Here is a 19,693-nt window from a genome sequence, read left to right as displayed (position 1 = left end):
TCTGGTCATGTCACTCATGCTTTAAAAAATATTATAACAAGAACTTGGTCTTTAATATATGACAATACAAATACTATGAGCTCAAACACACCGACAATCTCTTTCCAGCAACAGACAATGAAAAGAAAAATAAGTAAATGAATAAATATTTAAGAAAAAATAAGTCAAGAAAAGTTCTTACCAAATCTACATTTGTTTATTATAATCAAGTTATTAAGAAACAAAGCAACGTGAATATATTGGAATGATCAGAAATCAATGTTTATGGATTAAGAGGACAATAAATCCTGGAGAGATTTCCATAAAGTTTGAACTGTTTCACAATAACTCTGCTCATGCTCTTATGTTGAAGGACGGCTGCTGTTCTTCCGGTGCCGTTAACGCTGTGCGTCATGACGCAACGGCTGCCGCTGGTGCGTCAGGAGGAGGCAGACGGAGAGAGATGCCGTAACCGCATCAGCAGCGACCACCAGCACCGGCCCGCTCCCCGGGACGTCTCTCATGCTATACCCGACACGCAGCGCATCAGCCCGGGTACCAGTTCTCAGAGAGCGGCGGAGGAGCGGCGGCAGCATCTGGAGCGGAGGTATGAGAAGGAGGAGGAGGAGGGAGGGAGGATGGAGGGAGAGCAGGAGGGTGGAGGTGGAGGTGGAGGAGGACAGGGCGTGGAGGAGGGGAGTGAAGGCCCATCTGTCTGTTTGTCTCTACCGGCTCCTCCTGTCCGACCTCGGAGGCTCGATACGATGCTCCAGAGAATCCGGTTCATTCAGAGTCCGATGATGATGATAGTGGTGATGATGATGATGGTGATGATGATGAAGGTGATGGTGATGATGATGAAGGTGATGATGATGGTGATGATGATGATAGTGGTGATGATGAAGGTGATGATGATGATGATGATGATGGTGATGATGATGATGATGATGATGATGATGATGATGATGATGATGATAGTGGTGATGATGAAGGTGATGATGAAGGTGATGATGATGATGATGATGATGATGATGGTGATGATGATGATGAAGGTGATGATGATGATGATGAAGGTGATGATGATGATGATAGTGGTGATGATGAAGGTGATGATGATGAAGATGATGATGATGGTGATGATGATGATAGTGGTGATGATGAAGGTGATGATGATGATGATGATGATGACATCAGCTGAATCTAATGAACATGTTCATGTGTGTCTACACTCTTTCTTCAGTGTAGTTTATAGAAACAACAGAAACAGGAATTAATAACAAACATGTCTGAAAACAGAATCTACAAGTTTATGTGTGTATATGTACACACACACACAGACACATATGTACACACACACACACATATATAACTGTGTACATATGTGTGCGTACGTGTTTAACTAAGCTGGCGTTCAAGTTATTTAAGCCAACTGATGCAAAGAGGAGCTTCTCCAGGATTCATGGGGCTCAAATAGTGAAAGAGTGAATATGTTTCTATATTCTGTTGATGTACTCACAGCTAATGTGTTAGCATTAGCCTTGCTGTTAGCCTAGCCATAGTGGTGTAGGTTGGACGTGTGTTTTATTAACTCGACCCGCATCCAGGTCCACTGGGTCTATTGTAGTTTTTAGTTGTTGTCATGGTAACACGGGCAGGGGCAGGGATGTACCAGCAGGTGGCACTATGTACACATTCAACAGCCTCTCTCTCTCTGGCCTACGTTTCCCAGCAGGCCTCTGAAGATGAGTGTGACTTCCTGGTTCCTGGTGAGCAGCTCCGGCACTCGGCACCGTCTCCCCAGAGAGATGATCTTCGTGGGCCGAGAGGACTGTGAGCTCATGCTGCAGGTCAGGGGCCACGGGGGGCCATGGGGAGCCACGGGGGGGACAGGGGGGGGTTCATAGTGGACCATGGGAGGCCACGGGGGGCCACGGGGGGGACAGGGGGGGGTTCATAGTGGACCATGGGGGGCCACGGGGGGCCACGGGGGTCTATAGTGGACCATGGGGGTCCATGGGAGGCCACGGGGGGCCATGGGGGGCCACGGGGGGGACAGGCGGGGGTTCATAGTGGACCATGGGGGGCCACGGGGGGCCACGGGGGTCTATAGTGGACCATGGGGGTCCATGGGAGGCCACGGGGGGCCATGGGGGGCCACGGGGGGGGACAGGGGGGGGTTCATAGTGGACCATGGGGGGCCACGGGGTCTATAGTGGACCATGGGGGTCCATGGGAGGCCATGGGGGCCATGGGGGACCACGGGGGGACGGGGGGGGGTTCATAGTGGACCATGGGGGGCCACGGGGGTCTACAGTGGACCATGGGGGTCCATGGGAGGCCACGGGGGGCCATGGGGGGCCACGGGGGGGACAGTGGGGGGTTCATAGTGGACCATGGGGGGCCACGGGGGGCCACGGGGTCTATAGTGGACCATGGGGGTCCATGGGAGGCCATGGGGGCCATGGGGGTCCACGGGGGTCTAGAGTGGACCATGGGGGTCCATGGGAGGCCATGGGGGCCATGGGGGTCCATTGGGGGCCATGGGGGTCCACGGGGGTCTATAGGGGGTCATGGTGGGCCATGGGGGGGACGGGGGGGGTTCATAGTGGACCATGGGGGGCCACGGGGGGCCACGGGGGTCTATAGTGGACCATGGGGGTCCATGGGAGGCCATGGGGGCCATGGGGGTCCATTGGGGACATGGAGGTCCACGGGGGTCTATAGGGGGTCATGGTGGGCCACGGGGGGGACGGGGGGGGGTTCATAGTGGACCATGGAGGGCCACGGGGGTCTATAGTGGACCATGGGGGTCCACGGGTGGCCATGGGGGGCATAGGGTGTCATGGTTGGCCACGGGGGGGGGGGTCATAGTGGACCATGGGGCGCCATGAGGGGCCACGGGGGCCATGGGGGGGACAGGGGGGGAGAGAGGGGGGGTTCATAGTGGACCATGGGGGTCCATGGGGCGCCATGGGGGGCCACGGGGGTTCATAGTGGACCATGGGGCGCCATGGGGGGCCACGGGGACCATGGGGGTCCACGGGGGCCATGGGGGGGTCATGGTGGGCCATGGGGGCCACAGACTGAGCTGCTCATGGTCACATTGTGTCTCTGCTGACAGTCTCGTAGTGTGGACAAACAACACGCTGTCATCAACTACAACACAACAACAGACCAACACCTGGTGAAAGACCTGGGCAGCCTCAACGGGGTGAGACACAGCAACAACAACAACAAAAACAACAACAACAACAACAACACGTAGTAATGCAGTGATGGTGCGTTCAGGGACACTGTGAAATCTGACACTTGTTTGTTTGCAGACGTTTGTCAACGACCTGAGGATTCCTGACCAGACCTACATGACGCTGAAGCTGTCGGACGTCATCCGCTTCGGATACGATATCCTACACTGCTGTGTGTTAGTGTGTGTTAGTGTGTGTTAGTGTGTGTTAGTGTGTGTTAGTGTGTTAGTGTGTGTTAGTGTGTTAGTGTGTTAGTGTGTGTTAGTGTGTTAGTGTGTTAGTGTGTGTTAGTGTGTTAGTGTGTGTTAGTGTGTGTTAGTGTGTTAGTGTGTGTTAGTGTGTTAGTGTGTGTTAGTGTGTTAGTGTGTTAGTGTGTGTTAGTGTGTTAGTGTGTTAGTGTGTGTTAGTATGTTAGTGTGTTAGTGTGTGTTAGTGTGTGTTAGTGTGTTAGTGTGTGTTAGTGTGTTAGTGTGTGTTAGTGTGTGTTAGTGTGTTAGTGTGTTAGTGTGTGTTAGTGTGTTAGTGTGTTAGTGTGTACGGGGGGTGTTAGTGTGTGTTAGTGTGCGTTAGTGTGTACGGGGGGTGTTAGTGTGTGTTAGTGTGTGTTAGTGTGTTAGTGTGTGTTATTGTGTGTTAGTGTGTTAGTGTGTTAGTGTGTGTTAGTGTGTTAGTATCTGTTAGTGTGTTAGTGTGTGTTAGTGTGCGTTAGTGTGTACGGGGGGTGTTAGTGTGTGTTAGTGTGTGTTATTGTGTGTTAGTGTGTTAGTGTGTTAGTGTGTGTTAGTGTTAGTATGTTAGTGTGTGTTAGTGTGTTAGTGTGTGTTAGTGTGTGTTAGTGTGTGTTAGTGTGTGTTAGTATGTTAGTGTGTGTTAGTGTGTGTTAGTGTGTTAGTGTGTGTTAGTGTGTTAGTGTGTGTTAGTGTGTGTTAGTGTGTTAGTGTGTGTTAGTGTGTGTTAGTATGTTAGTGTGTGTTAGTGTGTTAGTGTGTGTTAGTATGTTAGTGTGTGTTAGTGTGTGTTAGTGTGTTAGTGTGTGTTAGTGTGTTAGTGGCTCAGAGGCTCGGAGGCATCAGTTCTAACCACCACTGTCGATCTGAGACACATGTACAAACATCAGTGTTCGACATCTCACTGTATCAAATACTCAACACTGAAACAATAACATGACAACAATAAAAACACAATGCATGACTCAATAAGCAGCAATCAATACACAAAGTCACCACACACAATATACCACAGCCAAACATTTCAGCACCACAGGCAGGTGGACAGCTCCACACACACACCACCAGTTACATAAAACCCCACTAGAATTCAAACAATGTGTGAACTACATGATCAGTTACAATAATATAAAAATAAATTAGAGTCACCTGGTGCCAAGTTTTTTCTCTTAAATCTCTCCTGGTTGAATGACCTAGTTTTGTCTTTCCCTATTGAGAATGATTAAATCCTCCGGTCGATGTGCTCCCAAACCTTTTATCTCCAACATCTGCTGAAGTGGTGAAGTCCTGAATCTCACATTAGCCAAGTAGACAACTCCATTCATCGTGCAGAATCAAGAATCAAGAAGAATCAAGAGTCCTCATTGTCATTATGAGAGCGTAACAAATTTTTGCAGAGATCCCCAGCTTAAAGGCACACATAAATACACGGACATTTAAGTAATAATAATAATAAATAAATAATAATTTACAATAATAAATAATAAAATAATTAAAATTAATTTATTTTATTTAAATAGTTTAATAATGTTTTAATTTAATAAGGAGAAATAATAATTTAAATAATAATACAGTGAATGAATGAAATGTGAATTAGCCACCGATACATTAGCTGAGCTAGCTAGATCTGTACAGTCGCTGCCTCATGCTTCAAATCATCCAATGAGAAACAATCTGGGTCCTGAACTTCATCAGTAGTTCATCATCACCACTGCAGGCCAGGACCATCTGGGCCGGGCCCCACAGAGATGCAGTATCAGACACAACCAGCTATTCACACACAGCTACACCACAAAACGTGTCTACAGAGGAAACTGTTCATTGAATGAAAACTCTGGACATTATATCGGAGACGAAGTTTGTTATTTATTAACTTATGCACAACAACATTTTGACATAGGGAAACCCCTGCACAACAGCGCCCTCTGGTGGAGCCAAGCCCACCAGCCCCAATGCACACTGTTAGTGTGTATTATTGTGTGTGTGATGTGTGTGTTCCATGATATTTTGTTACTATCTTTCTGAGCCGTCTCTCCACATCCTCATGTCTACGTTCTGGAGAGAAGTCAACACAAAGTCCCCGAGGAGGCTCTGAAGGTCAGTGTGTGTCTGTGTGTGTATTATTGTGTGTATTAGGGGTTGAACAACTTCAGATGGTTTGAAGTCGACTACTATGTGGTGAAAGTGCTTTAGTGTGCGCTGTTGTGTATTAATGTGTTTTAGTGTTGTGTGTTTACAGCATGAGAAATACAGCAGTCAGCTGCAGATGAGTCTAAAAGCTTCAGAAGAAAAGAACGAAGTAGAAGAACGACACAGAGAGAAAACAGCCAGAGACAAGATCCTGACACAAGGTAACAAGGTAATTCAGTGGAATGATGGAGCTGATTAAAAGCACTGAACTGATCTTCTGGTTCTTGTGGTTCTTGTCAGAGGCTCCACTGAGTCGACCCACTCCTCTGTATGGGCAGCCATCTTGGTGGGGAGAGGAGGATTATGGGAGTAAAGTCCAAAGCAGCGATGAGGCGCCTGCAGGTAAACTGACAGGAGACTGATCAGCTGGTCTTGTTTTGTTGGATTGATTCATCGTCTGTGTGTCTTCCAGATGTTCAGAGAGACGGCTCCTCGGTGGATCCAGACTTCTCCGGATCAGAACCGAAGACGGCCTTCTCTTCATACCACCGTGAACCCAGCTACTTTGAGATCCCCACCAAGGACTTCCAGCCACCCAAGACCATGGGGGCGGAGCTCCACGAGATCCCCACCAAGGATACGGACACACCCCAGGCACCGCCCACCCCAACCCCACCCGTCATCCAGAGCCACGCCTCTTTCACCATCGAGTTTGATGACTGCATGCCTGGCAAGATCAAGATCAAAGACCACGTCACCAAGTTCTCCACCCGCCAGAGGAAGCAGGCTCCGCCCACCAAGACCGCCATCACACCTGCAGAGATGATGTCAGCAGAGAGCAAGGTTGCTGATTGGTTGGTCCACAGTGATGTCAGCATGATGAGGAGGCGCCCGCTGTGTGAAGATGCCTACAGCACCAAGAGTGACCTCGCCATGAACGCCAAGACCCTCAAAGGTCAGAGAGTCACCCGTGGTTGTCAGGGTTCATTTTCTGGAGTTCAAATCAGAACATAGATGTGACACTGATTCTTTAAATCCATCCATATTTTAAATCTCCTCAATCTCCTTCATTGTCTGAGTCCAGAACATGAAGCTGTGATTTTAAAAGTAAAATGGACTTAAAATGAACGGCTCCTTGGCCACATTTGCTAAAGTCTGGCAGCTACTCATAGACGACAGCAAAGACAAGCTCCTCACTCCTTCATCTCATATCAAATCAGAAATCAAATCAAACTTTATTTATACAGCACCTTTCATGCATAGACATGTAACACAAAGTGCTTAACCACACTCACACACACACTCACACACTCTCACTGCTGACAACAGGGAGACATGTGATGACACTGAGGACTGAGGAAGCTCCTCCCACTCTGGGAGGAGCCACGGGCGGAGCCACAGGGGGCTCCAGCACCCAGACCCCCCCGACCCCGACAGACTCGAGGCCAATATGCACAACAGTTAATTCATGTTTCTAACCTTGCAGTCGTTTTATTTTGCAACCATTATCATTTATTTATTTTATTTATTTTCTTGTTTAATCCCACCTCAAGTTTACATTTGCTGTTAACTTGTTTTCTTCTGTAACGACCTTTGTCTTTCTTTTCTCTTCTTTTCACTTTTTCGCATTTTGTTATTACTGTTGTATATTTGTGTGTGCCCTTAATGAAAACCAATAAAACTATGTTTAGAATTATAAATAAAAGTCTGAGAACAGCTGGATGAAAGCAAATACACATGAAAGAGTAGAAGATGGAGGAGACGCCACAACCTGGTTGACCTCCACTCACCTTCACTGCACTGAGCTGAACTTCAGAATTTACTTTTCTGTATAAAAATGACTCAGAACAATTTGAGACAATTCCTGAAAGGAGACAAAGCGAACCCGTCCAATCAAACACATGGAACAGAACTGTTGTGTTAAAATGGTTCAGTGTTGATCATGTTGTTGAGTCCTTGTGTCCAGTGTGTGAGTCTGTGAGCTCCTTGTAAGTAAATATTTATGGTAACTGCTGATCAGTGTCTACAGCAGCTTGGAGGAATTTTAGCCCATTCCTCAGAACAGAACCACTTCTCAAACTAAACCTGAACATTTTTACGGGGCCACACATTATTTAGAGGCCCTGTCTTCCCTCATATCCAGCTGTCTTCATGCTTATGGTGAAGTGTAAAAGTCTTTCAGGTCACAGAGTGTGAACAAATTTATCTCTGATGTGTGAAGCTTTTCTAACTGAGCAGTTGGTTTGAGGTCTTCCTCTAAACATGGTCATTGATGTGTTGACTCCTCTGTCCAGGTCACCATCATGAGGATGGAACCCAGAGTGACTCTGAGGACCCGGTTCTCAAAGGAAGAAGTAAATCCCACCACTCCATCCAATCAGAGCAGTCTGAGGTGTCGCAGCAGACCGTCCAATCAGGTCCATCCGTCCACCGCGAGCTTCCGGTTCCACCACAGAATCTCCACCAATCGCTTCAGTTCTCTCCACCCAGACTCCCCCCAGTCTCCCCTGAGGCCCCCGAGCGGCCCCTGTCCCAAAGCCCTCCTAAGGTTCCTTCTCCCCCCATAGAGACACCCAAACAAGGGCCCCCCGAGCACCTCACCCAACAGGCCTTCATCATTGAGTTCTTTGATGACAACCCACGCAAGAAGCGTTCGCAGTCGTTCACACACAACACTGCCCACTCCGACTCTTACTCCACCCTTAAGGCCAAGCTGGAGCGCCGGAAAGGTGGCGAGAGGCCGGCATCGGTGCATGGCCACATCCCTCCCACCCAGCAGGTCACGGTCCCTCTGAAAGGACACAGCGGCCCCCAGAGGTCGAGCTCCCTAAAAAGGGAGAAGACTGAGGGGGAAGTGGCTTCGTCAAATTCCTCGTCTCGCTCCTCCTCAGGCATTATCATCAGACCGTTTGGAAGCGTTGGAAAGAAGTCCAAGCTCGCCCAGGAGTTTGCTGCTGAGTTCTTGAGGGATTCAGGACATAAGGACTCCTCCCCCACTAGAGACACTTCCCCTCCACCGATGTCTGCGCCCCCAGTGATGGTATCACCTCCTCAAGCCAAGATTCCCTCCCCAGAACCTCCAGCACCTTCTTCCATGTCCTATCCCTCCTCCCCTTTACAGCCTCTAGCAAAGTCATCCATCCCACCCAGTGGCCCAGGTTCAAAGGCCTCTCCGGTTCATTTATCTGGACCTCCAATGTCACCCATGTTACCCCTGGGCGTCCGTGTAGGAGACCCCAGAAGTTCTCAGAAGATTATGAGAGCCGAGGAGGATGACAGTCTGAGCGACGCAGGGACGTACACCATCGAGACGGAGTCGCAGGACAAAGAGGTGGAAGAAGCTCGCAACATGATCGATCAGGTGATGACTGATTAACTTCACAGGTCCTGAAACGTGGCTGGTAGCAGAGGCAGGAACATAGAAAGTCTTCATGTTGGGTCAAAATAAAACGAGTCTTCTGTCAGTCCTGATGATCTCTGCTGTGAACAGAACTAACATCAGGTTATGGTTGTTTTAAACAGCGTGTTTCATCTTAGGGATGCATGTGACCTCTTGTCCTTCTTCCTGTTGCTGTGGTCCTTCCCCGTCCTCATGCATGCCCTGTGCTCCGACAGGTGTTTGGTGTCCTCGACTCTCCAGAGTACAGTGGTGTGAACACAGGAGTGTATAGACCTGTAATAAATGATGGCAAGGATGAGCAAGCTAACCTGGCTAGCGATGGTAGCACTGTGGACCCGTTGCATGGCTTTATTCCAGCTGCTATAAGTGGCCCCCCAACCGTCCCCATGCAGGTAATAACCTCTGGAACCTGAATCAGAACCTGGAACAACACCTGCATGTTCTGATCTGAGTGCATGCTGTGTTACCTGTTTGTCTGTTTAGACTCTTTGTTCCCGCATTTCTATGATATGATTTATTTTCCAGGTTCCTGCTGCAGGTCAGGAAGGACCTAAGTGGGTTTCCCGCTGGGCCAGTCTGGCAGACAGCTATGCCGAGCCCGGCTCCACCCCACCTCAGGGGGAATGTCTCGAAGGTTCTGTTAAAGTGTTGTCTGAAAATAAAACTCTGATCTCTGATCTGTTTGAAGAGGTGGATACTAAACCTTTCTTTGCCTTTGTAGATTTGCACTTCATGAACCTGTCGATGGGAAGTTATGACAACTCAGAGTCAGAGTCCAGCCACAGCTCCAGGACCAGAAGGATGCTGCCTCAGGTGCCTCCAGAAAAGCTGGATAGTGTCACACCAAGTATCTTGATTCGCCATGAATCCTACCAAGGTTATGAAACTCTGGACCGAGTCTCTGGTCCCCCTCATCCACAGGACTCCACCCAGCGCCTGTCTGTTCAGGACGACGTGGACCCAGACAGCCTGAGCGATGCCAGCCGCTCCGATGATGCTCCTGTTCTGGAAAAGACAATGAAGAACCAGGCCAGGACCGGGTCGACATCTCCAGGTGCCGCTCCATTTAAATGTCAGGACAAAGCGTCCTCATCCACCAAATCCACCTCCTTCTACATTGGTTCTGAAAACTATCCAGGCAGATCTGACCAGGCCCGCAGCCCAGTACAGTCTGAGAGGAAGCGGGACCCCCCGGCAAAGACTCCCCCTACCACCGTACTGATCCAACATCTGAGTGGACATGAGTCGAAGAGGATGGGTGTCAAACCTAACAGCTCTGCTCCAAACCTGCAAACACAGGACAAAGATTGTGTCCCCACTAAAGACGGCGTAATGTCGTCCTTTGTCCGGCAGGAGAGCTTCACTAAGGACCGGCCCAGCGACACTGTCCAGATGAAGAAGCTTCCCCACATTTCCAGCCACCCGTCCATCAGAGAACTGGAGCAGAGGAGGGACAACATTCAGGAGACTCAGTCCTTCCTACAGGAGGAAACACTGTCGTCTCTGGACACCAGGTTCCCCTCGTCTGGTTCTGGTCGCAGCTCGAAGAAGGGGGGATCCTCCAGCCACATGGATGACTCTCTTTCTGGAGAGTCAGATGTGGACACAGCGAGCACCGTGAGTCAGGTGAGTAGCAAGAACGTTCCTGTCGGCTCAACATCTAAAAAGCGTTCGACGATTAGCAGCCTTCAGAAGGAGAAGTCGTCCTCCAGCCCGTCCATCCAGGACAAGGGAAGGCAGCTCAGCGCTCGAGAGCGACTCTCTGAGAAACGCAGGAATCAGGTGGTGGTCAATTCTTCCAGCAAAGCGGAGGCAACAAAACGCTTCCAGATGCGCCGCAGTGCAGGAAACCGTGGCTCTCTGGATCTGTCTGAGGGCCAGCCGGGTTCTGGTCCACACTGGACTGAATCCGCATCCTCTGATCATGAAGTATCTCGTCCAGTCAACCGCAGCAAGAAGCTCATTACCCCCCTGCAGAAAGAAGACAACGGGAAGATGCCCAAGACAGCAGCTCAACAGGTCCTGACCCGTTCCAACAGCCTGTCGGCGCCACGGCCGACCAGAGCATCCATGCTCCGGAGAGCGCGTCTGGGTGAGGCCTCAGATAATGAAGGAGCTGAGACCGACCGGGCCTCCCAGAACTCTGACCATGTCACTGCCCAGCCCAAAGGGTCCGCTGAGGGCAAGAAGCTGTCCAGGCTAGACATCCTGGCGATGCCTAGGAAGAGGACAGGCTCCTTCACGACGCCAAGCGACAACGAGACGTCTTCCACAAGCCGCTCTGGTGTCTCCAATCGGAATTCAGAGAGCACGGTCGCCACCAGGAAGACGTCAGTGGGCGACACCCGCCAGGTGGTGAGCAAAGGGGGCGGAGCTTCAGGGAAGCAGCCTCTGACCCGAACCCGGTCCAGTGGAGCCAAATACTCGTCAGGTGAGGGAACAGTTATTAAGAGGTCACGTATTTATCAGCTGATTTACATCAAAGCTTCTTTTCTACTGAACAACAGGAGACAACAAATCTGAACCCAAGCCTCCGAGCAGAAACTCAAAAACTGTAATAATGTGGGAAGTTGGATTTAGGCTGAGGAAGGATGTGACTGTTCTTCACTGTGTTAATCCAGATCCTGAGTAAAACTAAAGTTCTATTATCTGGAACAGGTTTGACCATTATCATTGCAATTATTTTTTAAAAACCGTCGTCATTCTGGGTGAAACAAATCTCTTTAAGATATAGAAACCCAGAGATGATGATTCAGTCTTCATCAGTTTTATCTCATCTTCTGTGTTAATGGAATGAGTTTTTAATTTTATAAATCCAAAGACATTACCAGAGCTCAAAAGTCAAACTAGTCCCTGAGAAAAGAGCAACTCAGTAATGAATATAAAACTGAATCCAACATCCAAACGTTGATTCAAATGCCCGAATTTTACTGAGAGTCTGACTCTGCCTGACTGGATGTCGGTCCCACTAATGCATCCTGGGAGTTTTTTCCTGGTGTTTGACTTGTGTTGATGTGTCTGACCTCCTTCATGTCAATACTTCAGGTTCCCGTCGCAGACAGAAAGGTTCAGACTTCTCCTCAAGCTCTGAAGAGGAATACGAAGCCGGCTCTAAAACCAAACGTCCGCCCCACTCGTCCACTGCCGTCCAGACACCACGCAACAACCGGACTGCCGCCGTGCGGTCCAAATCCGTCTCTCTGGAGATTGAAGATGATGACGACCAGAACGATGTGGACCCCTACCAGAACTGGTCCACGCACAGCGCTGAGATCGCCAAGTAAAGACCTTTAACCCTAGGGCCTCTAGGGCTCTCATTGAAATACTTGGAAATTCTAAAATTCAACCCTAGAGTGTTATTGTAGGATGTCAGAAAACTGTTTTACTTTTGTGAACTTTATCAAATCGTCTAAAATTTCCTGTAGGAAATCCAGATGACACTTCAACATCGTCACATTAGACAACATTAGGACACTTGTTCTTCTTCATGGTTCCTAATAAACCAGTTCAGAGGGGGACCTTGTAGACCACATTAGACCCTGATTAGACCTGAGGATGTTTCCTAGATCTTCTCTGATTGGCTCAATGAAAACCACATAACAATAAACCTCACTGAGAGGAACCATGACACCACGTTACCACATATGGTTCCTGAACCATGGATGGTTAAAGAACCTGTTGGCTCTGAGATTTCAGATGACTCCTCCTCTGTGGTGTCTCCTCCCCAGGCTCAGTCAGGACCTGGCGAAAGACCTCGCCATCCTGGCTAAAGAAATCCACGATGTGGCCGGGGACGGGGACTCGCCCAGCATTGGTGTCACCGCCACCTCTCCCAGCTCGCTGCCCAACACACCGGCCTCCACCATCTCTGCCAGGGAGGAGGTGGGTCCCATCCCCTATACCCCCGATCCCCCAGGACCACCAGAACCACTAGAACCCCCAGAACCAGGGCTATTAAACCAGGAACACACGAGACCTAGACACATGACTGGACCTGACTGGTCCAGGCTCAGGTCTCATTTATAAAGGAGTTTTAATGTGATCAGGAGGAAGGAACGACTCTTATTTCTTACATCAGATGTGTTCCCCGCTGACAGAGCACTGGTCTTGGTGGTTCTGTCCACTGTTGGTTCTGATCGGGACTTAGATGTGGTTGGGATCTCTGCTTTGGATTCTCATTTCCATTTCTCTGTTCTGCTGCTCAGACATCATCTCATCCATTGGTCCGAGGACTTCCACCTGCTCAGGTGTCTCCTCATCCTGCCCTGTGATTGGTCTTCCTCCTCCATCATTCACCCTAACACTCCCTCTCACTGGTGTTGGATTGTGTCACATTTTATTTTTTGATTTGGAAGGTTATTAACAGCAGAACTACTGAGGTGGTTAAGAAATCCCAAGAACTGTATTATATTATATTATATTATATTATATTATATTATATTATATTATATTATATTATATCAGATGCTTTGGTGAATATTATATGTAGGACAAACCTAGTACTCCCAGTAGTTCTGCTGCTAATGAACTACTTCTGGTCGTTTATGAACTGCTTTTTTCTGGTCTGGGGTCAGTTCATGGAACTGTCGACCATTTCCCCCCCCACACACACACTTACATGTCCCAGCAGAACTAAAATTCACTGTTAGCCTCCAACCATTACTGCTGCATGTTGACTTGGTGCATGCGTCCACAGAGCACCACCACGCAGTCAGTGGTCGGATCACCAGAGCCAGACTCTGCTCTCTTTCCAGCTGGTCCATCGTATCCCTGAGGCCAGTTTAAACTACCAGAAGGTTCCTCCAGGTTCTGCTGCCGTCTTGGACCTGGATGCAAATATGAACGAGCCTGAACCCGGTTCTAAACAACGACGTCCGTGGAACCGCGAAGAGGTCACTGTCTGATCCCCCTGGGGCTACGTTCACTCTGCAGCTCAGCAAACCAAAATCTGAATCAATCCGAACTAATCTGAATAAATCTGATCAAATCTGGACTGGACTAATCTGAATAAATCTGAATACATTTGGATTAATTTGAATAAACCTGAACTAATGTGGACTAATCTAAACTAAAATGGACTAATTATGTCTTAATCTGAATCTGAAGGTGAACTTGATCAATTTGAATCCATTCTTAATTCTTCGTACATTAGCTTCTACGCCGTCCATCTGTAAATATGTGTTTGATAAATGACACACGTTTCATTTAAAGCTGAAAGAAAAAGGACGAGACTTGAAGAAGCTTCTTCTAGTCCTGTCGTCTTTGTTTCACCTCGTAGATTCTAGTTTATATTTCAGCAGTAGAAACTGAAGAGGATCAGTTGAGACTCCGTTTCACATGAATCATGACTTTATCTCTTGGTTTAAACTCCAGTCCATCATTAACCAGTTCAGTTTCTACTCATGTTTGGCTCAGAGTCAGATGAGGTTCACCTGTTTGGCCTGCAGGTGGCGCCACAACATAGAGCATCGACTTCATTCTTATGTAAACCATAGGTGTAAAACATAAGGCCTGCGGGCTAAAAGCGGCCCACCAGCGAGTCCAATCTGGCCCACTGCATGAATTTGCAAAGGGTAAAAATGACATGTAATCCTTCAGTGACTATAACCACTGTTCCTATCAGACAGCACTGAGCCCAAATTCCACTTATTTTACATTCTAGAGGATATTTTATTAAATATAAACATTCTCCCAATTCACTTGTTCTTCTTTGCTCTAAAACAAATGGAAAAAGTCTGGAGTTATTTAAAGACTACGGATGTAAATGAACTTGGAGCTAAATCGGCCATATTTACACAAGGTTTGTACCAAGTGTTCATTAATTTGCACTGTCCCCGGCAAATAAACATATGTGACCCAGTAAACCGATGAGCTGAGCTGCTGCGTGAGCGGAGCAGAGATCAAGAGCTGCAGTTAGTTTTGGTTTGCTGGGACGTCAGGAAATGATGATGATGATGATGATGATGATGAAGACACTGTCAACGCTCTGAGCTCTGATCTTCCTCATCTTCCTCATCCTCTGACTTCAACTCCTTCAGGTGATTCTGGACAATCTGATGCTGAATCCAGTGTCTCAACTGTCTCAGGCCATCAGGGAGAACACGGAGCAGCTGGCTGAGAAGATGAAGTAAGGAGGAGTTCACTCAAATTATTAGATTAGATTAGATTAGATCAGATCAGATCAGATTCTAAAAAGGCGTTGAAGATTTTCAAGAAAATCTACAAGTCCAGTTGCCTTTATTAAACATCTTTTTGGATTACCATGACCTGGATAACTGAGAACCTTCACAGACATCAGATCAGATCAGATCAGATCAGATCAGATGAACTGGTCTGTGTCTTAGTTGACTAAACTAAGGCCGGTTCTGGTCTCAGGGTTTTGTTCCAGAACAAGGCGGAGGTCTGGGAGGAGATTGAAGCAAAGATCAACGCTGAGAACGAAGTGCCCATCCTGAAAACCTCCAACAAGGTCAGTCTGACGCTTTACTATGAATTCTGAATGACCGTATGTGGACACGTGAGCTCTGTCTTGTCCTCCTGATGCAGGAAATCACGTCCATCCTGAAGGAGCTGAGGAGAGTCCAGAGGCAGCTGGAAGGTAACACATGTTGGTTCCTTTAAATCTGGACTCAGTCAAACCAGATGAAGACGACTCATCAGCTTTGTTCAGTTTATGAAGTCGACTGGATGGAACATGTCTTCATCTTCCTCCCCTCCCTCCCTCTCCTCTTATTCTCATCCTCCTCCCCTCCTCCCCATCCTCCCCCTCCAGTCATAAACACCATCGTGGAGCCTGGTGGAGGTCTTCAGGCTGCAGGAGTTGAGGCGTCGTCTCTGGGTCCGACCCGCCCGTCCTCCAGGGAAAAGAAACCTTCCACCAAAACCCGTGGCTCCGCCTCCAACGCCAATGACACCAACAAACGTCCTCCTCGTGGACCCGATGGGGGCCACTACATGGTCTGAGCCCACTCCATGGCCCCCGTAGCCACGGTAGCACCTCTGGACAGTAGCTGTGCCTCCTGAACCCTGACCCTGACCCTAAACTCTGGACCCGGACCTGGACCTGACCCTGACCCTGACCCTGACCCTGACCCTGGCCCTGACCCTGACCCTGGACCTGGACCTGGACCTGGACCTGGACCTGACCCTGACCCTGACCCTGACCCTGACCCTGACCCTGACCCTGGACCTGGACCTGGACCTGGACCCAGACTGACCCAGATGACCCCCCAATCATGTAGTCTCCATAAACCCAAAGAACAAGGAAATTAAAGTCCTTCCATTTCCTTCGTGCAATGCATTGTGGGACAGTACTGAGCGTCTGTGGTTGAGGTCCAGATGGGACATGTCCCTCAGAGAGACCAGCTGGAGACCCAGTGCCTGTCCAGACCTGGTCTCTGAGCAGTGGCGTAAACCCGTAGAATCTCTGTGATCAGCTGTTGTTGCTTCGCGTCGGGACCATGGATCGTGTCCTTAGTGTCTCCGTCCATGTCCACAAGGAGGACATCCCGTCGTCTCAGCCTTGGAGACATATCAGAAGTGAATTGTGTTTGAATGTGTCATGTGACGTCCTCCATCGCTGTCATCGTGCTTTAACTGTGAAGCTGCTTCGGGTTACTCTGGACCAGGACCCGTCTGTTCCTCCTGGTACCAGAGGATGAAGCTGTAGGATGACGTGTCCTCCAGAGACCAGGAGACGTGTCCTCTGACTCTGGACCAAAAGACCACGTCCTCATTTGTTCCAGTCCCAGTTGTAGAAGAGTTTTCTATGAAGAAGAGTTTAAATGTGATGAGTGAGTTAATCAGAATCAGAGGAAACAGTTCATCCACCACAGGATCATTAACACTAATTAACACCAGTGTGTGTCAATCAGCAGCAGCGCCACCATGTGGTCAGTGGAATATTGTATCAGCTGCTGTTTCTAATGGATCTCTACCAGAACCAGGAACACATGGTTGGTGACTTGGAGACATGATCCAGATTTAAGAACCAGATAGAAAGACCCTCTATTAGTTTCTAGTTTAGTTTAGTTCTCAGCTCCAAGGCCAGAATCTGTTGAAACGATATTTACTAATGGACAAACGTCCTTTATTCAGGAGCTCAGAGTTTACACCTGGACTCTAGAGACCAGATCAGACTCTAACCTGGGGCCTCATTTATCAAACCGTGTGTAGAAAAGGTTCTAAATTCTGATGTAGGAATGAAATGTAGAATGTGTGGAAGTACAATAAAACCCATACTCATCAAACGTGTGGACACTGGTCCTCCCACACTGATAATCAGTGATGATAAATCCACCTGTTCTTATCTACCAGGCGCCTCCATGGTTTGAGTCATTTACATTCAGAAACGCCCTGAACTGACCATCAATGGCAGCAACAATCCCTTCAAGAATGAAATCAGGGCAAAGAGAAAGAGGAGCATTCCTGCATGAGCTCTGGAGTTGGAGGAGGTGGAAGAAAATCGTTGATGATCCAGACACAAAGGATCGTCTGACTAACATCACTAATACTTTACTGCAAATAAACGAGTCACAGAAACGGATTGATGCATCGCAAATGTTAAATAAATAAAAAAAAAAAAGATCAAATTAAAATAAAGAAACATTAAATGTGTCTTGTTCCAACCAGCAGCTACAGACAGACTGACCTACAGTCTCTGGATGATCCTCTCTCTGAGCTTTTATGGAGACGTATTATTTGTGTGTTGACTGAATGGATCCGTCCCCGTTCTCGTAACTGAATTCATTGTGTGGTTTATTGTGATGTGGGTCAGTCTATGGCTCCAGATTCTGAAATCCTGGTTTAATCTGTTCTTGTTGGTGATGTCTGTTTGGGAGCTGGATGTAAACTGAGGCCAGAGAAATGATTGTGCTGAGTGTCGTCTCCAAACATGTCTCCAAACATGTCTCCAAACATGTCTCCTAACATGTCTCCTAACATGTCTCCAAACATGTCAGGGTGGAGGAGCTGGATGAGCTCTGGGAGGCTTTGCTTCAGTTCGTCTCTGGCTCCAAACACAGTTTACAGATTAATTAACGCTCTGTGAAAACACACGGTTCTAAAAATCCTCCAATAGCACAAGACAAGCAATGAAGTACTTGTACACACACTTGTACTAACTTTTGTTTTCAGGTTGTCTTTTATAGTTTGTCACACCAGTTATTCAAAGTGTCTGTTAAATTACTGACTGATCCTTTTCTTATTAGAGGAGACAGTAACATGTGGGAACGTGTGAAGAACACTGAGACTCTGTTAATGGTTCTATGTGTAGTTCCACTGTTCTACCACTAGAGTTTGTGTGGAGCACGGACAGAGTTATGTGTAAATCTACACACTTTTCTAAGCACAAGTACAAATTGATGAATTGCAGACTTTGCGTCGGAATGTGCTCACGCTTTCTTTACAAACACATCTGTGAGTGTGTACGTTGATAAATGAGGCCCCAGGACTCTAGAGACCAGATCAGTGTTCACACCTGGACTAATTAGTGTTAATAAAGTAAGGATGGGGACGGTTGTTTTCCTCACAGATGTTGATGGAGGCCGTGAAGTCAGACTTTTTATTTTTCAAGGTGCATGTTCCAGGTGAGAGTTGGAGGCTAGTTCACCAAATGTGCTCTTCATGTCCTCTCTGTGGAGAATGTAGTAATTTATCACCGGCTGTGATGATGTAACTTTAGTTCCGGTGCATGAAGCTCTGAACCAGCGGGTTCTTGTTTGCTTCCTCTCATGGCTCTGATTTATTTATTCATGTATTTAGTGAAGTCTCATCCACGGCTTCTTTCTATCATGTGTCATTTGTAATAAATTGATTTCATTCACTCTGCTGGACTCTCAAAAGTCTGTTGAATATCAGCTAGCCTAGCATAGATAGCTAGCCTAACAGAACCAACTAGCCTAGCATGAACAGCTGGGTTTACACAGATAGCTCGTCTAGCATGGACAGCTAGCCTAGCTATGTTTAGGTAATGTAGCATTAGCATTTACCCTAGCAGGTGTGACCCTCTAAATATTGACTCAATAAAAACAAGAACACACAGTTTAGTTTGACATGTTTTAATCTGATTAATCAATAACTAATAATGTTATTACTAATTAGTGGTGATTGTCCAAAACCAGACCCCAGTGTTCATCCAGAACCAGAACCAGAGCTGGTCTCTAAACCGTCTCTAACCTGTCAGACCAGAGGAGGAAGAGAAAGAGCAGGAGGAGGAGGAGGAGGAGGAGGAGGAAGATGATGCTGATGCGGTGATGATGCAGTGAAACTGAAATAGAAAGTGAAAGTGTTTCAGACTCTGAGGAGGTTTTAGTCACATTCTGCAGCATCATCTGGTCTCTGTGGGTCTCTCTTGGTCTTGGTCCTGGTCCTGGTCCTGGTCCTGGTTCTGGTTCTGGTTCTGGTCCTGGATATGTGGAGCTCATTCATGTCCTGTTGCAGAGGTAAGATCATGTTTTCTTGTCTCCACTGATTGATCGGGGGGGGGGGGGGGGGGGGGGGGGGGGGGGGGGGGGGGGGGGACGAAGAGGAGGAACAGGAGGAGAAAAGGGAGGAGGAAAAAGGGAGGAAGAGATGGAGGGGGAAGAGGAGGAACAGGAGCAGGAGGAACAGGAGGAGGAGGAAAAGGGAGGAAGAGATGTCACATCAGGAGGAAAAGGGGAGGAAGAGATGGAGGGGGAAGAGGAGGAACAGGAGGAGGAGGAAAAGGGAGG

General features: G+C 48.0%; 1 protein-coding gene across 5 annotated transcripts; it reads left to right on the top strand.

Annotated features, from left to right (window-relative positions):
- Window positions 1–325: 325 nt before the first annotated feature.
- On the top strand, window positions 326–18,809 carry cep170bb (centrosomal protein 170Bb). 5 transcript variants are annotated; one of them, XM_047574036.1, is made up of 19 exons: window positions 329–586; window positions 1,712–1,826; window positions 3,101–3,190; window positions 3,303–3,381; window positions 5,490–5,548; window positions 5,691–5,802; window positions 5,882–5,983; window positions 6,054–6,536; window positions 7,876–8,942; window positions 9,197–9,373; window positions 9,507–9,615; window positions 9,703–11,412; window positions 12,027–12,261; window positions 12,710–12,863; window positions 13,736–13,873; window positions 15,020–15,108; window positions 15,357–15,450; window positions 15,528–15,579; window positions 15,754–18,809. In XM_047574036.1, the coding sequence occupies exons 1-19, from the start codon at window positions 393–395 to the stop codon at window positions 15,942–15,944; spliced, it is 5,250 nt and encodes a 1,749-aa protein (XP_047429992.1). In that variant the 5' UTR covers window positions 329–392; the 3' UTR covers window positions 15,945–18,809. The 5 variants fall into 5 exon arrangements, with proteins under 5 accessions (XP_047429995.1, XP_047429994.1, XP_047429992.1 ...); XM_047574035.1 differs by having other exon boundaries at window positions 330–586; window positions 1,709–1,826; XM_047574038.1 differs by lacking the exon at window positions 9,197–9,373 and having other exon boundaries at window positions 328–586; window positions 1,709–1,826.
- The last annotated feature ends 884 nt before the right edge of the window (window positions 18,810–19,693 follow it).

The sequence above is a fragment of the Mugil cephalus genome, chromosome 21 (assembly GCF_022458985.1).
Source record: "Mugil cephalus isolate CIBA_MC_2020 chromosome 21, CIBA_Mcephalus_1.1, whole genome shotgun sequence".
Classification (NCBI taxonomy): Eukaryota; Metazoa; Chordata; class Actinopteri; order Mugiliformes; family Mugilidae; genus Mugil; species Mugil cephalus.
This window is presented reverse-complemented; position numbering and strand designations above follow the sequence as displayed.